This window comes from Cyanistes caeruleus, chromosome 6 (genome assembly GCF_971803275.1).
Source record: "Cyanistes caeruleus chromosome 6, bCyaCae1.hap1.1, whole genome shotgun sequence".
Classification (NCBI taxonomy): Eukaryota; Metazoa; Chordata; class Aves; order Passeriformes; family Paridae; genus Cyanistes; species Cyanistes caeruleus.
The window spans coordinates 24,499,457-24,518,845 of NC_141706.1; the positions used below are offsets into that span (position 1 = coordinate 24,499,457).

Genomic DNA, 19,389 nt, shown 5'->3' on the forward strand with positions numbered 1-19,389 from the left:
TTTTCCCCTCATGCCCCACTGCTCCTGCACTTGTAGTGCCCCTTGCACAAGGACCTTTAACACAGTGGCAAGCAGCTCCCAGCAGGATGCGAGGCACAGCAGCACATTTGGCCTGTCTGCCCTTGGCAGGAGTTGCTCTGACTAATGGAAACAGCAACTCGAGACAGGCATGGAGAAAGCTGTAAAGGGCTAAACAGGGAAACTCGCATGAAAACCGGCAAGAGTACAGCAGCATTCAGCACCAAGTTATTCCCAAACTGTCCTTGCCGAGCATGGCTGGTTGTTTTCTTCCCTTATGTAATGCTCAGATGCATTCCCAGGATACCTCTCAGTACGAAACAATAAATGGCCAAACAGCTTCTAACTACTACGCACTGGTCTCTTAACCAGGAGCAGGGCTGCAGGGCTGAGAAGTCCCTCTGTTGGAATCTTAGTGCCACCTTGTGCTGGGAACGGTAACAGTCAATGGATAAAAGCTTGTCCAGAACTGCAAGAGAGAAAGGGAAGGAGAAGCTGTCGTTGGAACAAAGCTGCATTAGGTGTTTTGGCTTTTGGAGATCTTTCCTCTTGGTACAAACCAGCATCGCTCCCAATATCCCGCTGTAGGGTAGAGTTCTTTTATGAAGGGACAGGTGGGTTGCACAGAGAAACTTTTGCAGGTTTGCCCTGACCCCAGACAGCAGCTCCAAGTCACACTTCCGCTGTAACTGTGCACAGATAGCTGCAGCTGGCAGATGCCAGCTCTGCCATTGGCACAGGCAAGTCCAGGGAAAAACAGTGTCACTCAGGCAGGAAAATTTTGCTGAGTAATACTGATATCCCCTCTGGAACATGGTGTGCAACAGGTGTGCAACACTCTTAAGTAGTGCAGGTGTGGAAGATGAACCAGTAAAATGCAACAAGCATTTTACAGAGCAATTTCCAGAAGCAAAATACTGCTATCCTAAACCAATGCACAGAGAAGAACCAGCTGACTTTATTGGGGGATATAAAAACAGAGTTTGAATTTCTTATTTGTTCCTTTTTAAACTATTCCAACACTTTTTCTCCAAAGATGGGTTACATTCCATCTGGTCAAATTTGAACTTCTGAAAATGCCTGCTTCTCTACACTGAGTTTTAGGAGAGCTTTAATATAATTTAATATAATACAGCCTCATGATTTTATTGTTCAAAAATGGGAGGTTATTGTTTTGTGAAAAATTGTATTTCTAAGTCAGTCACAAAGATTTTGCTGTTGATCAGTTAAGTTTGATCTTTTTACCACTTAGAACATTTTTGCAAGTTGCAGACAGTATTGCCTTGAGTTTTATTGACTTCAGGGTTTCATTACAAACTCAAAGGAGGAAAAGAAAAGCATTTTGAAAAATATTTCTGTAGCAAGATAGGGATTCTCTTGGAAAGTGACAGGGTGCGAGTATCCTGCCGAAGGGGCACGATGAACGAACACGTGAGTATACTGACAGGGATGGGGCATCCACAACTTCTCTGGGCAACCTGATCCAGTGTCTCACAACCCTCACAGTAGAGAATTTCTTCCTAACATCTAATCTAAACCTCCTGTCTTGTCGTTTATAGCCATTGCCCCTTGTGGTATCACTTGTGAAAAGTCCTTCTCAAGGCTTCCTGGAGGCCCCCTTTCAGTGCTGGAAGGTGCTATATGGTGTCTGTGGGCCTTTCTCCAAGCTGAACAACCCCAGCTCTCTCAGGCTGTCCTCAGAGTCTCCAGCCTTATGGAGCCTAGGGTGCTCTAGACCTCTGACCAGCTCTGTGTCCCTCCTCTGGACCCATTCCACAGGTCTGTGTCTTTCCTGTGCTGAGCACTCCAGACAGCACTCCAGGGCAAGGGTGAGAATCACTCCCTCGACCTGCTGGCCACATTTTATTGGATCTACCAGTTTACCACCGATTCTGTTGTAGTATGGCCAATATGGGAACTACACAGAATCACAGAATATTCTGAGTTGGGAGGGACCCTAAAGGATCATTAAGTCTAACTCTTAAATGAATGGGGTTGAAGCAAAAAACCCTAAAAATCTAATTATTTAATAGAACCAACTTCTGATGAACATCATAATGCACCAGTGGAAAAACCTATGTATGGTTTGTTTGATCCATCAATAGCTCCATGCTTGACTGAAACTCAATACTGAACACACAAATCTCTGCTTGCTACAGCTATTCTCAAGCAATACAATTTCACTGGGCCCCTATCTGTTTCAGCATTGAGATACCTACAGCTGCAACAAGGGGTCCTCCAACACCACCACTTGACCACCTAAGCTTCTGTGTCTGTGGCAGGAACCGTTCTGATCAAATTTCTTGCAAGGATGAATCCATGTAAATTACAGTTAAATCAAATGTAGATGCCTGTGAAGAAGTAATGGATTTCCTTTGTAGGAAGGAGTAAAACTGAAACAACCTGTATACCTTGCAAAAATAAAAACAGTTGTAAAATATTTGTAATCAAGGTATGTGAACTCAAGTACAACTGCCACAGAAGTTCCCTTGGTTGGCAAAAATTGGGAGCTATAGCAGGCAAAAATGAGCAAATATATGTTACTGTTGCTGCCATTAAGTGATGCTAAAGAACAGCAACCCACCATAACCTCCCTACTTTGTGAAATCAAGAGTTTAAGAAGGGGCAACAGAGATCATGCAAGGCCGTAGGTTTGCTTAAGACCCAGCCTAAACAAGAGAATATTGACAGGGAGGGGGATTTAGGAAAAGGCATAGTACTGGAAGATACAATGGAAACTTAGCTGACTTTCAGTAGGTCTCATTCTGCACAGCTCCCAAGCCTTCACTCTTTCATTCTAAACAAGGACAACCAACCATACAAATATGGGGAGCAAATTCATTCTGCTTCTGAGCTGATTTTAAAGGTAAACTGGCAGTATTAGGCAAAATGCACAAGAAACCAGAAAAAACCACCCCAGCCAGAAGGAGACATGAACATACTTTGTGTAAGGGGTTGGCAGCATAACTGCATGACAGGATGCTCCCAAATAGTAGCCAGCCTGACATTTTCATAGTGGTTGGGATGTTTCTTCTGTAGCTGAACAACCCGTTACAGGTAACACACAACTGTTATGTGTGATAAGACATAAACTGGCAAAGCCCAACTATACTTCCTCCAGTTCTTCAACCTGTTAAAAAGGTGCTGTGCTCACCCCAAACCTACTCAGCTATGGCATCTTTTCTTACCAGCATCCTGGACAATGAGACATCAAGGATAGAGAGGGTTCCTGGCAGTCAAACTACTATGAGCTCCGCAGTGCTTTGCAATCTGGACAAGAAACATGGCCTGGCTGTCAAATTCTCATACAGCTGACATACACCTTCCCCTGCTACTAAGGTTATGGAAACACTGAGATCCACCAATTCACATACAGATGATAAAAAAAAAATGCCCACTTGCTTCAGGGGAAGGAGGCACAACTGGGGTTGTGGAAGCCCTGCCTGCCTGACCCACCTGGGGGAACACATTTAATTGTTTTCAAGGTATCTGTAACACAAACATCTATATAGCAGGACATGGCCATGGAAACAACTAGGAGCTTTTGTTCCAGGTTCTCCAAAACAAGGTTGTTCAAAGAACAAGACCAATCCAGAGATCTTGATGCCCAGAGTTACTTGTACTTACCTTCACACTAAATGAAAAGGAAAGCAGCTCTCATTAAAGGGCTGTCTGAACTATGACTTAGAAGGATCATCCACCCCAGGAAAACAGCTTCTCCCTCTAGAGGCAGGATTCACTTACAATTTCTTCCCCATTTTATCATCTGCTCTCATTGCTTGATGCTGGTTTGGCAAGCCCTAACCTTGCTCTCGAGCACACTGGTCATAAATACCCACGATGGTGGGCAATGTTTAGTTGTTGCATTGACCCCCTTTCCCTTGCAACGTGAATGACATTTCTGCAAACCAAGCCCCACCTGCCACTGCACCCACTGAGGCTGCCAGAGCAGCACCGAGTATGAACCTGCAAGCAGAAGCAGCAGGGTCACAGAATGGCTGCAGGTGAAAGTGTGTGGAGACTATGTTCAATTTTTGCTGGTACAGCCAGAAATGCTTGTAGAGCACAGCACCCAGTGACAACACCTGTGAATTCTGGAGGAAAGAGCTGTATTAGTGCCACTGGTCATCAGCTGCTTCCTGGACACTCCAGACTTTAAGACAAGCCCCTAATAACCTATCTCTCTCTCCTTTAACCCATTTTATGATACAATACAATTAAAGACCCCACAAGACAAGTCCCTGCAGCTATGAGCATACGCACCAAGGTGTTTGTGTAGCCTTCCCTGAACTGAGGGCCAAGGTATGACAGTCTGAGCCGTGGACTGCACAGACAGATCCACCCATGTTCAAAAACCATACACACCCTGGCATGACACAAGGCTTTTCCCAGGGACTGACAAAGTTACAAGTATTAGGTTCAATTTTACACTTAATTCTCTCCATTAATGCTTTCACATAATGAAATGTTCACGGGTAACACAGTGGCCATGTATCATGGATCAAGCTCTTTAGGGTAGAGAGTTGGACTTGACATAAAAATCCTGAGCAGCCAACAGTGGATTCAGGCAACCCAACAGCACCTGTTTTAGGATGAAACTTGTGTTTCTACACCCCTAGATACAAAAACTTGAAACCTTAATTCACAGTTGAGTAGAAACGCAAATACAACAGACCAAAGCAATACACAGTTATGTCAACTCTGATGTTTCACACCTGCTTAAAAGAAATGGCTTAGAAAGCTGATTTATACATACAAACAATCCATTGTGCCCAGAAGTTTCCTAACATTCTTTTATTAAAAACCAAAGAGCCAAAGATTGCCCTGATGCTCTTCATTGTTATAAAGCAGACTCTGAAGTATTAAGTGAACTATGTATGAGCAAAGGACTCCCAACTGATGCAGAGTTTAAAACTAGGTTTACAGTTTCCTATTTTATTGGCATGGATGTATTTCTAAACTTAAAAACCCTTCTGGCAAGTTATCTCAATTTCTTATGACAAAGTTTCTCACAACACACAAATATTTACAACATATACATATTTTTTCAGTCTTTTACAACTGGTTCTTAAAAGACAAACAAATCATAGGTTACCACAGAACAAAAGCTGTGACTTAGTTGTTTTTAATTTGATAAAACTATCATAAGTTAAAGTGAATAGATTTTTCTTTAAATTCCTTGTAGCATTTTACAAGTGCAACAGAAAAATATGAAGAACCAATTTAGGATAGCTGCAGTTCATTGGATAAATGTTGCCCGTCGTAATCACATTATTTCACAGCAAATTCTTGAAAAAATAAGCACCAATCATTCTTGCAAAGAACAATTTTATCTAAAAGTATTGAAAAGTGTTAAATACAAGGTGTTTAATTTACGTAACAAGCAATAAATACACCATATCCAAACTTTATTCTGCATACTGCTACCCTTGTACATATAATGTACTAAAAAGTCAGCAAATTGTCAACATCTTTTAATATTTTTTTTCTCTTTTTTTAAAGAAATCAATTTGACTTCCAACCAACGGTTTGCTACTATAACAAAGGCCACAAACAGTACGTCTGGGACAGCATACAGTGTTAAAACTGACAAACTCCAAGGGGAAAAAACCATCTAGCAAATAAATCAGAAAGCTGTAGATCATTGCTGGTGATATTAACATATACTAGAAAACCTTAATATGCTGCTACTATGATTTTGTAAATTGTTTAGTCAAATATTGTAAGAGCAAACTAACGCTCCTACTGATCAAAAATAATTCTGTAGCCACACTGTATTCTCATTGTCCTGCATGGAAAGATCTGATGCAATTTCGTAACTTTGCTTGAGCCTTTATTTTACAACAGAGCATTACCTCTAACTCGGAATTGCACATAAGAAGGCTATTAAAAAGTACAATAAAAATCTGCACAAATCAGACTTAAGAAGAGTCAGTATGCTGTACACTTTCTACAATATTACGTTGATAGGTGAATAAAGAAGTGCTGCCACTAAGTTTTTCAGAAAGTTCTTTAGTTGAGGAATAATCAAATGGAATTTTTGTTGGGTTTTTTATTATTATTATTTTTTAAATTATTTTTATTTTTTTTTTAGAAATGACATCCAGGTCAGTTTAGACCTATAAGCTTATGCATTGAGCCTTAAAGACTGATCTTCTCTCCTCCTGGAAGAAATATCAATATCTATTGAATCCTTGCCAACAATAAGCCTTAATCTCTTCGCTGGAGGAAGAGGAATAAAGTCATCAAATTCATCATCATAGTCATCTTCCTCTTCATCGTCCTCTTCTGATGAAGATTCATCTGCTGTTTCCTCTTCATAGTGACCATAATCATCTACTTCCATTCTCGACTCCAAAAGGGAGAGAGTTTCACTACAACACACACCATTTTCATGAAGGTCCTCTGGGTACGTCCCTCTGTTTTCATCCTCTCGTTTTAGCTGTATTTTTAATTTTGTTGAACTATTGCCTGATCCTGAGTTAAACCCATTATTTAGCTTTGCTACATATAAATTATTATCTTTTTCATGGTCTTTACTTAATTTTATGCTTATTTTTGAAGAATTCATGCCATCACTCTCTTGATCATTTGCCTTGCTACTGCTATCATGGCGCCTACGAAGAGTCAGTTTAGGGATCCCAGAGCTATTTTCAAGGATAAGTTGTGCATCATACCTCGTAATTCGTCTTTTCTTTTTACTTTTTGCAGTTCTAAAGCTGTCTTTTGCTTTAAAATTGTCAGTTGTTACAGAGCAGCCACCAGATCCAGGGATACAGTCTTTAAAGCCAACAGGTGTGTCCACCATGTTATTCCTTTCTTCGAGTTCCGAATGAGAACTAATCAAATCCGGTACTTCATCCTTCACAGGTGTGTTGTGCATAGTATCAGTTTCCTCTGTTTTTGAAGATGGTTTCATAAGCTTCCCTTGTCGAGATTTCTTTTTTGACGTGCCTGCATCACTTTTCTGGCACCGACCCTCCCCTTTATGTGATGGTCCATGAGCCACATCGTTGTCGTTTAATGCACGAGACTGCTGCTCTGCAATGTCTGATTGTGTTCCAGTCAAGTTACTCTTATAGCTATCCAACGTATTTGGTTCAAGCTTTGTGTCAGAGGTCTCCTTCAAACTCATCCTTGTTCTCATCGACCTCCTTGTGATATATGTGCAGGGTGCAATATCACCATGCTCATAAGCACCTTTCACAGAATTCAGTTTATGTTCTCTTGCTGCATGCCTCGTTAAGCATCCGCTAGAGACTGCAACTTTGACTGGTCCCTCCAATTCTTTATCCTTTTTAATGGGCAAGTTTTTATACAAAACTACTTTAGGCTCTTTGAGAACTAAATTTCCCATTTCAAGCTTTCGAGAAGCATTCTTTTGCTCTGGCCTTTTGCACTGATTTCTCAACTTTATCTTTGAAAGTAAAGGCTTTGCAGGCTTTTTCAGTCTCTTTGGTACCCTGGAATTATTTATATGAGTTAGTTTAGATGAGGTAGAATTTGATGATGCTGGAATTCTTGATATAGACTGTCTGGTTAACGTTCTATTTTTGCTGTTCTTTTTTACGCCAATTGAAGATTTTCTGCTAGCTGAAAAAGAAAAAAGCAGTTTTGTTATGACACTGCTATATCCTGAATTTCCCACTCCCAAATACTGCATTTTTTCATTTATTTGGGGCACTTCAAAAAAATCCATGAGACAGGATAGATAGTATGTAATAAGGAATGAGAATGCTTAACTTGCAACTCAGCACATGAAAAGAATTGCCAAACAGGCCACAAGTACATCAGTATTTCCAGGTACACTTCCCCTCACTACCCCCTGTGTTTCTACTGAATTTCTTCTTCTACCATTTAAAAAAAAATCACTTTGACATTATCTACATCTTTTGCTGGCTATCGTTCCAGCAAAATCTGAGGATCAGCATGATCTAATATTATTTCCAGGATTTTTTTTCATGGAGGAGGAGGAAAAAACCCCAAACACCTTTATCTAATGTAATGGTTTCAGTTTCAGGTGAAACTACTGCCTACTGTGGCAAGCTAAGGGTTTTTTTCTGCTCAACAGAGGTGCAATTCTAATACTGGCAATTAGAGACCATAAAAAGATTTTGGGACATTTTTTAGGGTTTTTTGTTTATTGATTGGTTGGATTTTGATGTTTTGTTTTTGTGGTTTTGTGTTTGTTTTTTTTTTTTAATATTAGCAGCAAAGAGGAGACAGATGGAACCACAGTATTTTACGTAGCTCCAAACCTGTTTACCACTTAAATCAAAGTTTAAATTATTTGTATTTGCCCATACTGAGGTTGGTGGAGGTGGGAAAGCAGGGAAAGGAAATAAATCATACTCACTACTCCACAGACAGAAGTCTTGCAGGAAGATTACAAACAAAAATCCCTTCCAATTTCTTCTGAAATTACTATCTATGCACTTTCACTGCACAAGAGGTGCCTGAACTATCAATTCTGGATGTGGAAAGGGAACAGCTGCCTAATTTCAAAGACTTCTAAAGGAAACAACTATTTGTTTAATAATAACTAATAATAGTATTTATTTAAAATTTATTTTCCTAAGAATTCAAACTATTTAAGTTTTCTTTCCTAAACCATACTACTGCCTGTGGTAGATTACTGTATTTTGAAATACAGAAATTATTGTCAGGACTTTAACTGACATGTTTATAAATATTTGCTTTTGATATTAAAAAAACAAAACAAAAGAAGAACATACCACCTATTGTTCTTCTAACACTTGTGGAAAACCATTAATTTGCTGTTTAAACTGCCTATGGATTCCTGAATAAATTAGTTTTAACGACCAGTATGTGAGAAGCATCTCAACAGTAAGAGAAGAATTCTATCACTGTGAAAGTTTTCCATGTTTTTGTGAAGCCTTCAATGACTCCAAGCTCTTCCCCTTACTTACTTGCATTACCTTTTTCCTGAGTGGTATCTGCATCAGTGTTAGAGCTGACAGACTGGCTGTCTGAATTCTTGCTGCTGTCACCCAACTTTTTAAGTCTGTTCAATCGTTTGTCTGTTTCTCTCAGTCCATATTTACTGTTAATCACAGGAGTAGGTGCTGGCAATCCCACTCTTGATTTAAAAGCACCAGTTCCACGTCTACAGATAAAAGGAGCACAGAAGGTATTAATATATCTTAATGTAAATTTTGAGTGTTGTTTCATATACAGTAGTTTGGATCCCAGGTGTACCTAGATCAATGAGACCAACAGCCACAGAACTGGTTAGCAGTTTGTGGCCCGTTCTGTCTTCTACCTGTCATCTTGGGTGCCTAAATGTCTCAGTTGGCCAGCAAGAACAGCAGAATCACTTGGGAAGAGTACATGGACATATGTAAAGAGATGCAAATCTTACTGGTGATGACTTTTGGAGGCTTGAAAGAAATTGTACTGCACCAAATCTCCCACTGCTCTGAACATACCACAGGTCCTTAGATCCCAGCATTTTAACATTGCAAATTAACACTCTTTACAGCATAGCTAAAATTGGGACATTTAAATTTTTGTGGTGTACAAAGTGACTGCTGCCTCTTCAGTCTTCAAACAAACAAAAAATGAGTCCTTACTAACTCCCCCTGGAATAAAATCTTATATATTTGGTTACCTCTACCACAGCTTTGCATCTGAAAAGCAGATTCCTAAAGTTAAAATTACCCAAACACTAGCTTTAAAAAATAACTTAACATGTACTTAAAATACAAAAACAAGTTAATGAAAATGTTCAAACACATAAAACTAGTTAGTCCTGAAAAGGAAAGTATGTCCATATTACACTGAAATCAGTGATCAAAAGAACTTGAGAAAAAACCCCCATTGCTCCATGTAACAAGGGAAGAACAATTCTGGTGCCTATTTGTTCATCACTTTAGTCTCCAGGACTGAAATACATTTTTACTAACTGCTCTCGAGATAAAAGTCTGAGACTGCACCCTTCACTTGGAATGGCCTACCAACATCACATAAGCTTGGAGGTCCATACCAGAGTATTTTCCCTTTAATTTCAAGATATGTTAGTGACCAAAGTAGCCAATAAAAATGGAAATAGTATTATTAAACTATTTACATGCAGGTGCACTAAGCTATTTCTCAATATGTGCAATATTTTGACCTTTATAGGGTTTTTATTTCTACAGTTAGAGGTTATGCAGTTATAGATTGATCTTCCTACAGTCAGATCAAACAGAACAGCGAGTTCTCTTGGAACAGAGTGAAGCTCTCACAGATGATGCCGAGCCTCCGTGCTCACAAGTGAGCAGAAGTTTCAACATGGCAAAAACCAACTATGGAATTCTTTCAACTGATTTTGTGAAGAAACCAGGTTGGGACAGCACGTTAAAAACAAATATTGAGTGATGGACAGAGAGAAGCAAATACTGTCCAAACCAGTAGATATTTACAAATACACAAATCCCCAGGTTCTAACAACACTGGGTGAAAAACTAGTTTGCCCATTCCCAGCAGAAGAGAACTTCAGGTCCACAAATAAAACACTAATGGAATTTGCTTTATCAAGTGCAAAGAAGAGCAAAAGTTTGGGATCAGTTCACAGTGGTCTGTAGAAGCTGTAACTGCCTTTTCTTCCAATTCTACTTTATTCAGTACAAGTATTTTTAAGGATCTACACCCCTGTTTTGTTCTGCCTTATTTTTAGCTGATCTCCAGAACAGAGAATCAAAAGATTAAGAGAACACAGATTTCTCAAGAATCATCACCATTCTGTAAAAACACAGAAAAATCATTACATCAAATAGGTAGGTAGCAATTATTTTGTGTCCAAAAGTCTGAAGTACTCATAATCAAGGACTTTCAGGTTCACAAAACAGATCATGAATATGCCCAATTCCATTTGAAAGCTTTTTACAACAGTGCATACCTTTCACAGGTATAACATTCGCAATATTCATTATTTTCTCCAAAAAACCCATCTCCATAGTAACAAGAGATTTCTTCTCCAGGTTCAATATCTCTTAGAGCTTTCACACATGCTGTATCTCTGCCCGTTGATACAAACTGGAAAAGGAGATGACAAGAAGTAAAAAAAAGGTTAATCATTAAGGCTGCACAGTATCTGAGTAAGAAATAAAACAGTTGGGGAAGAAAAGTTGGAAGGAGAAAAAAATAAAAGTGGGGTACTTTATTTATTTATAATTTCTTGCTTACCTTACAGTTAGGTCTGCAATCTGAAAAAGGTCCAAAAGATAAAGTCAATTAACTGTGGATAAGACCTGAAACATGAATAGTTGTAGATATCTAAAGTAAGGATTCACTTTGACTTCAATGACTGCAGAATCTCAACTAAATACTGGGAGTTAAGTTAGTACTGCACAAAGCCATACATCAAAAGATTTCTGCTTTGATATAGCTGCATTTCTGAGCTCTTTCCTATGCTATCACAAATGTCCAGTTTCCCTCCTCTTTAGAGTAAACAGCTTCATCTTAAATCCTACCTGCTCTTCCTTTGGCACACAAATGCAATCAGCTAAACTGTGCAAGAGGTTAAACAGCCGTAAGAACTTCATCTAATAAAGATGTTATTGTTGACTGAGTTCACAAAGAATTCAAGGTAACCCACAATATATTCCACTAATTTAGCTGCCGGTTCCAAAGTCTCCTTCAAGGAAGAAGGCATCGTTTCCCTAGAGCCTTCTCTGAATTTCTCAGCTGATCAGCTCTGGCTGGGAAAATCCCAATATGATTTTGTCCTACAGTAATACAGTATGCCAGATTCAGACATTTTTCTCCAAGTTTCTGTGTTGTTTGGCTCACCTACAACACTTCTGAATTTCTTATGCCCTTCAACATGCTTCCTATACTTATTACTCACCATGATTGATAAATGCAGCAGGACCAAGCCACAGCTGTGCACAGTTTTTTCGTGTAGAATACATGACGCTGAAGTCATTTTCCCCATGTCTCAGCAGCATGTTTTCTTCCATTTCTGATAGTTCAGCAATACAGCCCACAAGTAATTCTATTTTATCATTTCGTTTCCTTTAATGTAAAAAGAGTAGCAAAAATAGGACTACATGTGCCAAAGTTACAAAATAATTTCACAGAAAGAGAAGTTGTTATAGAATCAATTACAACAAATCTGACGTCAGAAACAATTACCACCATTGTTTCTACAATTTCCTGAGACTGCAGGCAAGAAATTGCAAGAGTTGATTACTTCAGCTTCTGCAATTGTTAAAACCAAAAGCAAGATCTTTTCATTTGTGTACACTCCCTCCCCATCACCACTTGAGAAATTCTGACTTCCTCCAGCTGCTCTTGCTTGTGTTTCCTAAACTTCCTCCTGTGGCCAGGAAAACCCAGCATAATGAAAATGCTTAGAGCTCCATGGCTTTTTAAATGAGGCCCAGTAGTGACTCAAACAAAGGCTGGAATTCAAGCAAGATGCTTTCCTCTCTCATGAGCATGAAGCTGGTCCTTGAAATAGAGTGAGGAGGGGGAATGACACCTACAAAAATGAACAAAACCACAAAGGATTTGTGTGCAGACAGCCAATGTGCCATCATGACTAGAGCAGTGGAAAGGCACTGAATGCTCAGCCTAGTAGGAGCACAGTTTCCATTTTCTTGCATGGGCGTTGTTTCTACTGCTCTTCAGAGTGGCCATTCCATATTTTGGCCAGAGTACTCTGACAGAGATGAACATGGATATAATAAGGGTACATGAAGGACACAAATTAGAAGTCTTTTAAGTTCAAATTTCTCCTTTGACAGAGAGTGCTGAGAATTCTAATCAGTTTTCAGTCTTAACAGTTTTCCAGATATCAGCAAGGTTAAGATGCAGCCCTCCTGTCTCGCTCACTTCTCAGGCTACTCTAGATTTTGAGTATGAAGTTCACCTGTTTTCAATACACCTACATACAAAGCTTCTACCCCAAGGAATCAGCCAAGGGGTGAATTCAAGCAGCAGCAACAACAAAATCAAAAAAACAAACACTGCCCCCCCCCCCCCCCCCCCAACAAAAAACAGATACAAACCAAGAAAAAAAACCCAGTCAGTATTTTCTGGGTTGTATCATGGATGTGGAACTTTCAGCTCTGGTTATGAAGAGCTGGAAACAGGCCTCAGCCTATTTAAAGCTTCCTGTCTAAGAGGTAGAGGTTGTGTTGCCACCAGCAGGATATCCAGCCAACAAATCCCAGTGTGAACATAACTGCATTTCTTCACATCAGGTGTGCTGCTACGAATGGGTATTGCCACAGAGCAAAGCTCATACAATTGGTGTCTACATCTGAAGTGATTTTAAAATCTGAATTAAGCCAGAATCTGCTGGTGCTGCAACATGCATGCTTATGATGAAACTCAGAAGTGCCAAAATGAGATATACATGAGATATATGGGAAATATACTGGGGTTCCAGCCTTGTGTTTCCAGGAGAGATTTATTTTGCACAGTCAAAATGGGCAAGTAACACCTGTTTAAAAAAAGGCTAAAAACTCATTTTCTCCTCAATTATTTGCCGTGTAACAACTCTGCCATAATGTCATGTTTCTCATGGAAGGCTAGCAACTCTTGAGTAGAGAAAAACAACTATCTGACTGAAAACAAGATTTAAAAAAAAAAGTTTAATGAACACTATATGCATAAACCCAAATATACAAAGGAGTATCTTCCACAGACATGGATCCTGTATTAAATACTTAGCAAAAAATAGAGAGAAAATTCAATTTGTAAGTAACAATACAAAACTGTTTCACTGGCTGCAGTTTTATTTCTGAATCACACTTTTAAATATATATTTATAGATTCTTTCAAATAATTGGCAGAAACAGGACATAACAGTAAACTGTGTTTCTTACCATTCTTTTGTTGCAACGATTTTGGCTCCATTTTGCTCAGAAGAATACCGATTGCAAGGCAGTATCTCAAACCCACTGTCAGTTGCAAACATTCGTAAATAAATAAATACCTGCAATGAAAAAACCCAGTACTTGTCTGTTATATGCAAAATGAAAGCAGTGAGGAACTTCTTATATAAATAATGAAAAGTGAACTGTACAGAAACACAAAATTATACTGGAGCAGGATACTGTCTGCTGAAATGCATTTCTGTATGTTTTATGTTTCTATATGTTTAATCTACATATATTATGTTTATCTTATTTCTTCACAGTGACTTGCAGGAATCCTCACACAGGTAATCTAATTATCCAAAAAGTTTATGAAAATTAAAGATACTTGGAGTGGTACAAATTTGGTCCTACAAATGCAAATAGGTAATTTTTTTTCTTAAATCACTGAATACTTGCATTCAAGAAATCTTCTTATATCTTTAACAACCACTGAGACCTAATAATCTAAAGGAATCCATTTTATTATTTCAAGTTCTGAAAAATGATTACTTCCACAACAAACCTAGATGCTGAATTCAGGGACTGTTGAATAATTTTTTTTTTAGGTGAGGTCTGATTGTGTTACTCTAAAAACCACTATAACAAAGAAGAACTTTTTCTGCTAACTCCTTCTTGCATTATTAGATTTGGTGCATTTTAAAGTAGTCCAAATTCCTTTTGGTTACACCTGGAAACAACAGACTCCCGAAGAAGCACCTTTTTTTTTTTTTTGTTATGTAAACAATACTATGGCTTTTTCTTTGAACTTTGAGAATCAAAATAGATTTGGAGTGGGGGAAGTGGGGTATTTTGAGGTAACAACTCCCTTTTCCTTCATCTTCCTTTGTCACCCAATTTAATTTACAACAGCTGTAAGTAAAAGAAACCTAAAACCCCAAAAGCCCCCCAAAAAACACAAACCCCAACCAAACCACAATACAAACAAACAATGAAAGGGAAAAAAAACCCTTCCTTTCTACACTCTATTAATAAAAGGCAATGAAAGTTAACTGAAAAAAAAACAACAAAAAGTCCCACAAAAAAAATTGAGGGTGTGTCTAGTTAGGCTTTACAAAAACAAAGGAAGTTTATCTTAAAAAAACAATAAAACAACATATAACAGAGCACTTGACCGCTTTACTATTGCTACATTCTTAAGAAATCTTTGTTTTCTTTGCCTTTCAACCATTTGAAAAAGCACATTAATTACAAATACACCTACATGTTCCTTGAACAACCTTTCCTGCATTTTGTTCTTGTTAAGAAAATAGTGCCGGGCCCAGTCACCTGACGTCAAGGACTTGAAGGCTTTTTCTAAGTGCTCATCTTTCTTAAAACGTTCAATCACTTCTTTGAGTTCTTCTTGCCTTCCTTTAATAGGTCGAAATCTGAAATAAAAAAATAAAGCTATTCCAGTCCACCATCAGTCATTCTCAATTCTTCCTCAGTTACTCAGAGCACAGTTCTTTTGCTACCCATATAAACGTGTAACTCCCTGCATAAAGACACTGACCAACTTCTGCCAAACCCAAAGCCTTTTTATATTGATAAATTCAGTACATGGGTTTATGTGGATTGCAAACTTAACATGGCCATTCAAATAAAATAGAGCTCTTAATGACAACACAAGAAGTATCTACAAATACTGACACATGGCAGATGCTACATCTGTGGAGAATTAAGGTTCCACAAGTTAGTGCAATCGTAAGAATTCTTCCCCCAAAACAGGAAATCTTGGACATGTAAATAAGAAAACAAACACCTGTACATTAGCAGAGAATTCTCCTTTCTTCCCAAAGCTTGAGATTTAAGAAAAGCTACCCTTCATATCTTCAGTGGGAAAAAGTAACAGAAAAAACCTGCATGACTGCCAGAAGTGGAAGTTCCATTTTTGAGCTGCAAAACCACCAAGAGAAAGCGGCACTTAAGGATTTTTGCCAAATCCCTATAAATTGCCTTTGACTGAGCACATACCCATATAAGCTCTGCTTTGGGGCAGAGGTGGGGTATGGGTATTCTTAAATGTGTGCCACACCCCAGGGGACTCTTCACAAAGATAAAAATTTCCCAGGATCATGAGAAACAGTTTTCTGCAGCTCTTTTTACAACTCAAATATTTTGATTACAGAGCATATGACAAAAGTGCTAAACAAACCAAGAGCTTTTGAGCAAACATGTAAGACTAAGTCCTGTTACTTGTTGCTAGAAGCTCATTACTATGCTTATTTTATTTCCTCTTCTGTGCTAAATGAAATCTGTATTTCACTACAAAAGTAAGTAAGGGGGAAAAAATAATTCTTGAAGTTGATGGAAGGAAACCTCAATCAACTTCCTCACTGACACCCTGATTTTCAAATTGCCACATGAACTGGGTTATTGTCACCTTAGAATCTTGTCTGTTGCAAGTAACTTCTTTTAAACGACCACATAATATTTACTTCTTCCATGCAACTTTGTATAAAGGAAACAAAGAAGTGTTACCTCCTGATTTTGTTTCACTTTGCAAAATACTAAGAATCTAATCAGAAATAAGTAACAACGATGAGGATTCAATTTCCTTCCTTAGAAGGAAGATGCTGTATTTATGCTCCTGATACAATGAAGACAGATCCCCTAAGAGCAGAATCACTTTCAGCAGGTTATCAGCGTTCCATGCTGCTTTTACAAATCTCTCAAATTTCCATCGGAAAAACTTCTTGTGACATAATAACTAAGTACCCTTTTAGATCTTTTGAATCCAGCAAAATTTACCAGCATAAACCTGTGGGCTTTCAGAAGAGAGGGCACAGTAAGGAGTTCTGAGCGAACATCAGGTTCAGTTCTCTTCTTGCTGACATATGACAATTGAACAAGACAGTTGGAGTCAGCCAAGAAACAGATGCCTGCTTAAAACTGTAGCACACACCACACCATGAAGTTTCAAGTCAAGTTCTTTATTAAAGAATATACTTGTATCATCATCCCAAAAACTAACTAACTACCTACCTACTACGCTAGCTAACTACCTAACAAGCTGATGAGACCTTATCATGCAAGAAAACTTTATGACACAATCATTATTTTTGTTCTGCAGCACACCAAAGTCTTCCTTAACTTGCCAGTCACACATATGAATATCTCTGTTCTCCCAAAACCAGAAAGACTTTGCCCAAATTTGATAGCCATAACTCAAAGAGCTTCCTCATACACAAAGGGAATTTAAAATCATATAGCCAGAACTGAACCTGACTAGTTTCAGAACAGGACTTGCACTCACTTTTCAGTTTCAACCAGAAACAAGTTTCCCAGCAAAGAGTCAACTGCACTTACACCAGAAGTAGAGAGCTCACCAATTTTCACAATCATGAAAGACCAGTATCTCACTTATACCTCCATCTGCAAACATTACACACAGGAAAAACCCACAGGATTTACAAATAAAATTGGTCTTCAGTATGTCTGTTCTTTCTGGGCTACATGAGTGACGGCCCTCTCCCTTACACTGTATTTTACATGTTGAAATACACAATTTTTTAGCCAAGTGACCCGCAGGAGCAAAGACAGGTGGAAAAGCCATCATATTTGAAATTGCATTAGCACCTGAGACAGGCAGTGTATGTACTGATAGACATCATCACACTTGTTTATCACCAAGAAGCTTGGTCTAGGCTATCTAAAGAAAGCAGTACCCCAACTGAACCATCAATGTGGAAAAGAAGTACAGAAAAAAAAGGAGGGCAGATGCTAAGCTTAACAGTGGATCTCAAGACCTACAGAAAAAGAATCAACACACTGTTTTCTAGTAGTTGGAAGCACTGAATTACACCCTCAAGTCCTCATATTTTAGGACTTTCATACACATTATTCTCAGAGGTTGACTTGATGTCTACCTGAACAGCGACCTTAGGCAGCTTGGAATCTGGCCCTAGCCCTTGAAAGTCGCTGGCACATTTCTGTGGATCACATTCAGCAGGTGTCTCTATGGATTCTTGACTCAAGCACCACATTGCTGGTGGAATTCATCTAAGTGATTAGCAGAAACTTCTGTAAACCACTCCAATGACGTAAAATAGATAGTGTATGCTCAAGCCCTGCAAAGGCCAAAAAGATGGCTGGAAACAAGAAAGGGATGAAAAGATTGTAAAACCCCCAAGGCATTACACAGTCAGATGAATGCTGGACTGGCATGGCAGGCATTTCAAACAGGAACTGCGTTTTTGAAAGAGATGACTCTCTGCACCCAGGGGTTCAAAAATTAATACTGAGGACTCTCTGCAGCACCCCTATCAAAATTTAGTTCTTACATAGTGACAGGACAGAGATAATGAGAAAAGATAAACAGGAATCCAAATAAGCAAGAAGCATCCACAAGTGCATGGAAAGACGCTGGAAACCAGCATCATGTTTAACATTTCACTTCCAAGGGTTCCCAAACAGATGAATCAGAACAACACTATGAATCAGAACGACCCTAAGCCTGAGTTAGAGGCCTATTCACAGTTCAACAGCACATATAAATTGCACTGAGAGCATACAAAGTTTGTAAGCAAATTCAGAATACTACAGTCCAGACTCCTCATGAAAGATTTAGTCTTTCACAGGTGTGTCTCCATATATACTTTAAAAGGTATCTTCTCATTTGAGACACTGAAGAAGCCAAGAAAGCCTGGAAGTATTCCTTAAGAATTTGGGTCTGCTGATAGATAATTCACTTCTCCCAGGAGTATAATTAATTAGTTAATTCATTCGTTTTTTGCAACCTAAAAGCCAGTTGATTTTGAGAAGCAACCTTGCATACTACCATTTTGGTGTTACAGGGCATCCACATTTACACAACATAAAAAAAAAAAGCAAACCCAAAAACCTACAGATCTGCTGGAAGCGTCTCCACAACTGTTTTTGAGCTCCACCATGAAAAGAGCCTGAAAAGGCCCCATAGCTAAATGCATACATATGAGCCAGAGAAACTGACTTTTAAGCATCAGTAAAACAAGAGACTAGTTCAAAGAGAGATAGAAAGAGCACAAGGAAACCAACAAAACAAACCAGCCAACCCAGTCTCTGAACAGAGGCAATTAAAATCAGAACTGCTTATCCAGACTTCTGCTTTCCTCCTCTGAACAGTATCTTTATTAAATTCCATCATGGAAACTGAACAAGACACACTGATGTTTGGATCTGGTCACAGGCACAGACTCCTTGAGCCACCCTATGAGCCGTTCACAGGTCAGGTCTCATAGGACATGAAGTCTGCTGCAAGACAGGTGTTGGAAATGAGCAAAGAATGAACACCTCAGCTATGACAGTGTCTTTAAAGAAATAGTATCAGCCCTTCTTCCTGACAACCTGCAGAACAGAAGCTTTTCACACTTCCCTAGAAAATACTTATTTTTTCCTAGTCAACAAGATCTGATAAAGCTGTGGCTACTGCAGTTTCAGAATCAGATAGAAGATGATTTCATCCCAATTAAGGGCAAACATATATGGTCTCAACAAGGAAGATATAGGAAAATGGCTCAGG

General features: G+C 38.8%; 1 protein-coding gene and 1 long non-coding RNA gene across 12 annotated transcripts in view; one reads left to right on the plus strand and one right to left on the minus strand.

The window, feature by feature from the left end:
• Window positions 1–6,010, plus strand: part of LOC111930713 (uncharacterized) — a 31,154-nt gene extending 25,144 nt beyond the window's left edge. The window contains exon 5 of one of the 3 annotated variants that reach the window (XR_002865275.2): window positions 1,578–6,010. This is a non-coding gene — a long non-coding RNA (uncharacterized LOC111930713). The remainder of the gene's footprint in view (window positions 1–1,577) is intronic. The other 2 variants (XR_015288726.1, XR_015288727.1) reach the window with 2 other exon arrangements.
• The window catches only part of KMT5B (lysine methyltransferase 5B), a 28,370-nt gene continuing 13,778 nt past the window's right edge, over window positions 4,798–19,389 (minus strand). For 8 of the 9 annotated variants that reach the window (XM_086895793.1, XM_086895791.1, XM_086895792.1 and 5 more), the window contains 7 exons: window positions 15,112–15,277; window positions 13,857–13,966; window positions 11,870–12,036; window positions 11,206–11,225; window positions 10,919–11,055; window positions 8,949–9,145; window positions 4,798–7,611 (listed from right to left, as the gene is read on the minus strand). In XM_086895793.1, the coding sequence (XP_086751919.1) occupies window positions 6,146–7,611; window positions 8,949–9,145; window positions 10,919–11,055; window positions 11,206–11,225; window positions 11,870–12,036; window positions 13,857–13,966; window positions 15,112–15,277 (2,263 nt within the window). In that variant the 3' untranslated portion in view covers window positions 4,798–6,145. The remainder of the gene's footprint in view (window positions 7,612–8,948; window positions 9,146–10,918; window positions 11,056–11,205; window positions 11,226–11,869; window positions 12,037–13,856; window positions 13,967–15,111; window positions 15,278–19,389) is intronic. The other variant, XM_086895794.1, reaches the window with a different exon arrangement.